Genomic DNA, 7,904 nt, shown 5'->3' with positions numbered 1-7,904 from the left:
CAATCCCCTTGTGTAGGGCCCATCCTCTTCTTTAATCAGCGACAAAGTGTTTTCTGCCCGCGTTTTGTTTGCGCTTCATTTCCCTTCCACCTCGCCAGCGCGCGAGCTACAGCATGCTGGCTCCCCCTGCGCCCCACGTCCAAAGGGAGGAGGTCTTTTGCTGCTCCCATGCTTGCTGTTAAAGGCTTTACCAAAATCCAAAAGGCAAATCATGACTTGTGCGGGGACTGGTAGAAATGCAACTGAATCTATTTGCATAAAAAGGGTCTCGTTGCCATGCTGGCTGCTGGGGGTTACTGAAGCAAGAATTTTGCTGGGAAACGGGATCCTGCAGGCTGGCAGCATCATTCCATATATCTGCATAAAACTACCCATTAAGAAAATTAAACAACAAAAGAAATGTGAGTTTATGTTTATTGCCACATATACATTGGCCAGTGGCAATGTCTGTGACAGGCTTTTTCAGAAATCAGCTGGGGGACTAAGGCTGTTGTTTTCCACCACCTCCATAGCAATGAGAGGAAATGCTACCCCCAGGGCTGATACTGCCCAACACCCTCCTTAATGACCTGGACACTGGGACAGAGAACCGCTCAGCAAGTTTGCAAGTTTGCAGATGACACAAAGCTGGGAGAAGTGGCTGATACACCAGAGGGTTGTGCTGCCATCCAGAAGGACCTCGGCAGGCCGGGGACATGGGCTGAGAGGAACCTCATGAAGTTCAGCAAAGGGAAATGCCAAGACCTGCCCCTGGGGAGGAACAGCCCCATGCACCAGGCCAGGCTGGAGCCAGCCCTGAGGGTCCTGGTGGACACCACGTTGACTGTGAGCCAGCGATGAGTCCTTGCAGCAAAGACGGTTGGTGGGTATCCTGGGCTGCGCTCAGCAGAGCACCTCCATCAGACGGAGGAGGTGATCCTTGCCCTCTGCTCAGCCCTGGTGAGATGCCTGGAGCACTGGCTCCAGTGCTGGGCTCCCCAGTACAAGAGAGATGTGGACTTACTGGAGAGAGTTCAGCGAAGGGCCACAGAGATAATTAAAGGTTTGGAGCATCTGACGTATGAGGAGGGGCTGGGAGAGCTGGGAATGTTCAGCCTGGATGAGATCAGGCTCAGGGGCGTCTTAGCAATATATATGTGATTGCCAGGGGGATAAGGAAGCTGAAGCCAGACTCTTCAGAGCAAGACAAGAGGCAATGGGCACAAACTGACATTCAGGAAATTCCATTTAAACTTAAGAAAAACCTTTTTTACTGTGGAGGTGGTTGAACACTAGACTGGGCTGCCCGGGGAGGGTGGGAAGTCCCCGTCCTTGGAGATACTCAAAACCCAGTTGGACACAGCCCTCAGCAACCAGCTCTAGTTGCCTTATTTTAGTGAGTTTAATTGAAAGTTATTTGAGTTCCTAAAAGCTTGGAAACACTTGCTCTAAAGAGGTTGCAATTTTCCCACGTGTATTCTCTAGTCAATTGACAGATTCCTGTTAAGTTTCTCCTAGCCCTGAGCTTTTTGGTAAGAACAGAGGTGGTGATACAGTGGATATTAAAATGGGGTAGGTTTGATTGAAAATACTGCTAAGCTGATACATTTCTGTTCTCTGACTGGATGAATTGCAAGAAATAGGTAGAATAATTAGGTCTCCAAAATTTAAGGGCTCTTCAGCAAATATTTCTTTTTCAGAGAACTAAAAACAAGGTGGAAGAAGGAGGAACAACACTTTTCTCCATCCTAGCTGACTGAGTTTTAGCTGTAGTTTTGAAAACTGCTATAGCATTAAATGACAGTGCCGCTAAACAAAGGCAATTCATGCGTGCTGTAGTACTTACACCCAACTAATCAAGTAAAACTTAATTTTATCATGGACATGTGAGAGCAAGCAGTTGTTAACTCCTGTTCTCTGCTCTCATTAAATACCTTTTCTCATCGAACTTTTCCCAGACAAAGGTGGTACATTGGCTCCCAGGTAAATCAAAGTGCCAATATAATCCACTTTTCCCATAAACGCAAATTTTTATTTCAGACAAAATGGTTCAGGTCCAAAACTGATGTCACTTTAAAGGTGGAATGTATTAACATTAATTTATTCTCTTCTGAGGGTGGGATGATTGTAAAAATGGTTTTGTTTAAAATTATACCAGGAATAATGGCCAAGTTGAAATTTTTCTGGCTGCTAAAGAGATCTAAAAACTATATACAGCCAGAAGGAATTTATTTTCTGAAGCAAAATATCTAGAATTCTGGCAATGCCTGATAGCCAACATATAATGAATCACAACTGAGCTGAAACGGCTTAATAGGTGTATTTTTCAGCACAAAAACACTTTCACATTCGATTAGTGCTGAAGGTGCATCCATATGGTTCCTATACAATGTCATGTAGAGATACCAATGTTAAATTCGAAAAAAACAGACATAAATTGTGGGCACATGTGAGTGAACTCTGACTGTGCTTTAGCGGGGAAACAAAAAAGAAGAAAAACCAAAACCCAACCCCAAAACGACAGCAAAGGAACTGCATGTGACACATGAGCCAGCTGGAAAAGCCCTCTGACTCAGTCCCACAGCCTCTTCATTGTTTTTCTTTAGCTAAGGGCATCCAGCACTAGCTCATGTCAGGCAAAAGAATTGTTTTGGTCATGAAATCATTTCCACTGCTCCCTTCCTGTCTAAGTCGTCAATGTGTCGGAGCTACTTGGAGCTGAATAGCTGCCTGAGGAGCATTTCCCTGCTTTTCTTCAGGACTACTAGAAATCAGGCCGAAGTCATTCAGCAACTATTTACCTATGCTAACAGATAACAGCTATGCGCACTTTGCAAAAGTAATTTCCTTTAAAGGAAGGTGTGATTAATATTAAATGTCTATAAGGTTTATTCTTATTTTGTAATATGACTTCCCCCTCTAATTCTGCCACAATTTTGTATTTTTCAGGGAAGCATTATAAAGTTAACAGACTTCTCCCCACTGAAGTGCAGCCTTCTTTTCCTCATTCTCAAGATTTGTTTTAGATTAAGACTTTTCTGGCTATCATGAACATGAACAAAATAGAGAAATATCCACTGGGGCTTCATTTGTGTGTGTTTAAACCTGGTTTTCAAACTGGATATAAAGTGATAATTATGAGGTTTTATGAAGTGGTTCTCATTTTCAACGTACTACACAAAGAGAAACTGTTCAGTTTTCAATAGCCCTATGAGGCAGAAAGGTAAGTAAGGTTTCATTACCCAGATCCTTGTTTCGTAGGTGGGCCATAGAGATTCAAACCCATATTCCATACACAGTTCCCAGTGCCCGGGTGGTTTTGCAAAAATAGCCTAGTTTTCAGTTCTCAGCTGGCAAACTTCCACACTGCTCATATACGGTTTTCTGGCATGTAGGTTGGCCAGCTCTCCTAAAAATGGACCTCCTCTAAGGGCTACCACGGTTATGAAAACTTCTCCCTAATTTTCTCACGACACATAGTGATTAGGATGAGAGCTGCACCAGGCTGGAAGAGGACTTGGTGCTCTACCTTCTCCCCAGCGTGCTAGGCCTGCCTACTTCAAGTACTTCTAAGTAAAAATCTTTTTGTCTGAGCTGACTGACTGTGGTCCTGATTCTGCACAGAACTACTTACGCATGAGACTTCACGCATGCAGATAACCTGATGAGCTCCAAGGATACTGGGTGCAACGGCAGGTTAAACACGTGCACGCCTTTTTGCCGTACGAGACATCAGCAAAAGCGAAGGAACTGTTGAATGCAATCCTTCCTTTTTACACCCAGTTAGATTTTGACGCCGGAATATTAACTGCTTTAAACAATTATTTCTCCATACGCAACTGAAAAATCAAGTACTTTTAAATAGCATCTTTTTTTTTTTTTTTTAAGCAGATGGTAACAAACTATTTAAAAGTACCCCTTCACTGGTCAGAGCATGCAGAGGTGCCAGGAGGAAGGAGGGGGTTGTTTGCCGAGCGTTCACCCTGCACAAACAGCTGCACGTGCGGCACTGTAACGTTGTCGCCACCATTTTTTTAAAGCAGCAGAAGAAAAGGTTAATTGCTTGCATTTACTGCACAGTTCAAAGTGACCTCATACAAAAGATTGAGCCTAACAGCTGCTTGAACTTTACAGTCTGAAATTTCATAGCATTTGTTGGAATTACCTTTTAATTAGCCCTTTAAGGGTATACGTGGTGTTTATTGATTAATCCTTCAGTAGTTGTTTTTTAAATAACAGATTAATTCTCTATGTTGGGTAGCCCAGTCACGTTCTGCCATTCTCCCACCCTCTTTTTGCAGTGTTGGGTGGGGACAGCAGAGAGGAGAGAGGAGAGGAGAGGAGAGGAGAGGAGAGGAGAGGAGAGGAGAGGAGAGGACTTCCAGTTGCTGCCTATTTAGCTAGCCCCACAAGTAGAAGAAGTATTGCTTCTTCAGCACAGAACACTGAGCCTAAATTACTTTCCCCTGCTGAGAGTCAGGTTTTTTAGCTTTGGTGTTGTGCTTTTCCTAATATGGCTGCGACTGTGGCTTGGGCAAGAATCACCAAGAGTGGCGTTAACTACCCGTCCCCACTTCTCATCTTGCTCCTCAGATGAGTAACCAGCAGATTGCATACCATGGTTGGTGCCATCAGCCCCCAAGGATGGTGGCAATAGCTGAAGACAGCTAGATTTTATTGCTTTTTGTTGTTTCGGCAGTGCCAGCAGAGAAAAAAAGTATGAGGTCCTGTCACGCTGAGCACCAGAAAACCAGTCTTTTCCTGAGCAACATGGATTAAGCAGGAGGAGCAAGGAGACAATGGAGGGAGAGGAGCTTGGTGGGACAGGGCAGGGGAGGTGCGGGGGGAGCCTGGACTGCAACAGCCTGCCTGCTGCAAAGGGCAGCAGCAGTAGTGAGGGCTGCCGAGGAAGGGGCACACGCAAAAGGCATCATCAAATATCACCCTCCCCTGCATGTGCAGTCGGTTCATGCCCACGTGGAACTGTAAAGAGCTGCAAGACAACACAGAATTGGGCCTACAGAGTTCCCTCACCCTCTTTCATCAGGGTAATGGGGTTTGGCTCCTGTTTGCTGCCTGGCCCTCCCAGCTGCCACTGAACTCAGAAGGACATGCTTCTGGAGGATCTCCATGCTTCAGCCTGCTGAAACTGTTTTCATTTTTGTCGACTTCCAATACTGGTTTGAGGGACAATTTTCAGGGATCCAGTCAATCTCTCTGTTTCTTCCTCTCCCACCCCTTACCACTTTGCTTGACTCCTCCAGGTCCACCAAACTGCACGGTTTGCCCACAGTGAGCTCCCTGTAGGCTCTGTGGGAAACATGGACCCTTAAATAACTAGCAAGTATCTGCATTGAAAATGTATGTCCTTATGCAGCTTTTGAAAAAGAAAGCAAAAAAGAGTAAATTGACGCCTGTCCCAACTCCCATAGTAATATTCAACCAAATGCATTATTCCCTACTCTACTCCCACCCGCACTTAGTCCAGCATTTTGGGGAAAAAAAGGTGCCTATAGATGCCACACTTGCTGGTGGGCTGGTAGCCAGATGTTCAAAACAGCTCTTTCAGAGTTATGTACCTTTGGGTTGCAGCTGCCATGTTGTCAGTAGGCACATGCTCTTTGTTGTACCAGCACTGAAACTCATATGCATTGCAAGTTTCAACCACAGAAGCCCTATCTAGTAACACAGTTTGTTGGTTTACTGTAGGGAATAATTTTAAAACTATATCTGACCAAACTGCTGGGGAAGCCAAGGATGTGGTTTTATATTCTAGCAGAGATAAATTAACAGGTTTTGCCCATCAAGAATAGGTTTTTTTCCGTTCCACTGCTATCCCATCACATGGGAAAGTAATTCAACTCTGTAACCCACAAAATCTTTACTCACAGATTGATTTTCCATTATTACAACAAGGGAAAGTGACTTGACTTAACAGGCAACCAGAGGACCACCAGGACTGACCCATAGTAAGCAGCAGGACTGCACGTCTGGGTGTGAGTAATGGGGGAGGACAAAACTTTCCTTTTTTTCCCGTTAATTTGGCTCACACCATAAGCTGAAACTATGCACTGAGATGCAAACACATGGTGCCATACAGCAAGTCAAAAGCCGCTTCTTCAACCACTGTGCAACTCTGCCTCTCTTTCTGTGAGAAATTTTATCTTGAAAGAGTTGAACGGGACTTTCTGCTCATTAGCCAATTGTTCCTTGTAGCCCTCCTGGGACAGCAAGGCTCTCCTGCTTTGGAGATGTGAATTCTGAACCAGGGCAGCCAAGATTACACCTTTACTTTGTGGCTGCAAAGAGATAACTCAGAATTTCTAGCTCTCCATCAGCCTTCTGCACACCCTGCCCTTATGCCCACCTCCACTAGCCAAATCTTCCTAAATAGAAAGTACTTGTTTAGTTCTTCTATTTCAAAATAAAAATCAGCTCCTCTTCGGGGAGAGATTAACCAAGGCACAATGTCACTGATGTTGCAAGGTTTAAGTGCTCTGAAGAAAAATCCTGGACTCCTCTTTGGAGTGGTATATGTACATGGGGCATCACCTGAATTCTGATCCCTGGAAGCCAGCAATAGCTAGATAGAAAAGCAGGACAAGAGCAATTCAGGGATCACACTCACACAGTCTGTCTACAATGACATGGAAAATGCCAGTTCTCTGTGATCAGCTCAGATGCTTTCATTGCTGCCTTATCTCTGCTGCACTGAGAGGTGGATGCCTCTTCATAAAATAACACATTTTGCACAAGACAAGCCAGGATAGGGTAAGAAGGCAAAGCAGACTGCTCAGGGAACTTAGGCTTTTTTCTTACTTTATACCAAGATGCTGTCTGGTAGGTGATTGAGGAGTCCCGAAGAACTTTACAGGGCAGCAGCACTTCTTCAGCACATCTTGCAGCAACATCTGGGACCGCCACAGAAGCCCCACTGATCAAGCACCAAACTGCAAAGCACAGGTACACATCTCCTTTTAAAGAGATCGCCTAGGTAATCCTCCCTGTCTTCCCAAAAACATATCCCCACAAAACAAACATGAGAGACCGGAATGAAAAAGGCAAGGCTCCCCACTTACCGTTGCACAGGAGGATGAGCAGAGAGCAGGTTACCAAAGACATGGCTTTTGCTGCTTCAAATCACAGAGCAGCAGCAGTGTGCCTCTTCGCAGGACGGAGAGCAGAGTGAAACTGCTACTGCTTCTAGAGTGATATTTCTGGAGGCAACCTGGGGAATCCCCAGACAGCTTATCTTGAAGTTCCCCATCACAGGGAAAATCCCTATGTGTAGAAGCCGGTGCTCCTCCCATTAAATCTGTTAGGTCACTCCCATTTCTGCAACTGCCTGCACTGGTAGCACCTCACCTCCCTTTTTTTCTTTTTTTTTTTTTTTTTTTTTTCCCCTCTTGTGCTGACCTGAACAGAAATAAAGTTGATCGTGGGGCACTGTGGCTCAGTGTGAAGGGCATCAAAATCAGCACTGAAAGAATCTATCTTTTGAGTGACAAAAGGCGGAGGAAACGGTTTGTCAGCCTCCCAAAATCCCCTCTCAACCTTTTCTCTGCATCTCTAACAGAACAGCGTCTGTGCAAAGGTTGGCCATACAAAGCAACATTTCTGAAACTGCATTTAAGCCCTCAGGTCAAGGGCACACCACGAGGACACTATGACTTGGGTCTAAGGGCTAAGCAGCAATTTACATCATGGCTGAGCAAAACGAACTATATTTCTGTAGTGTTACATGTGTAACTCCCCATGTAGGCACTCATGATATAGAAGCAGCTTCTCTTCTTAGTGTATTTTGTCATTTTCAAGACAAGCAGGGGCAGCTGGAGTGACATAATTCTACCAAATTATATGCTGGAAAGTTTCCTCATAAAAAAAACCAAGGCAGCTTGCAGATGAGGAATCATCTGGACATACCC

At 44.9% G+C, this 7,904-nt stretch overlaps 1 protein-coding gene across 1 annotated transcript in view; it reads right to left on the bottom strand.

Annotated features, from left to right (window-relative positions):
* CD83 (CD83 molecule) overlaps positions 1-7,148 on the bottom strand; it is a 12,649-nt gene extending 5,501 nt beyond the window's left edge. Inside the window, exons 1-2 of the mRNA XM_035893518.1 lie at positions 7,059-7,148; positions 6,799-6,929 (exon numbers count right to left, since the gene is read on the bottom strand). Coding sequence (XP_035749411.1) covers positions 6,799-6,929; positions 7,059-7,101 — 174 coding nt within the window. The 5' untranslated portion in view covers positions 7,102-7,148. The remainder of the gene's footprint in view (positions 1-6,798; positions 6,930-7,058) is intronic.
* Positions 7,149-7,904: the final 756 nt, after the last annotated feature.

Source organism: Egretta garzetta, unplaced genomic scaffold (genome assembly GCF_000687185.1).
Source record: "Egretta garzetta isolate BGI_Z169 unplaced genomic scaffold, ASM68718v1 scaffold14, whole genome shotgun sequence".
Classification (NCBI taxonomy): Eukaryota; Metazoa; Chordata; class Aves; order Pelecaniformes; family Ardeidae; genus Egretta; species Egretta garzetta.
This window is presented reverse-complemented; position numbering and strand designations above follow the sequence as displayed.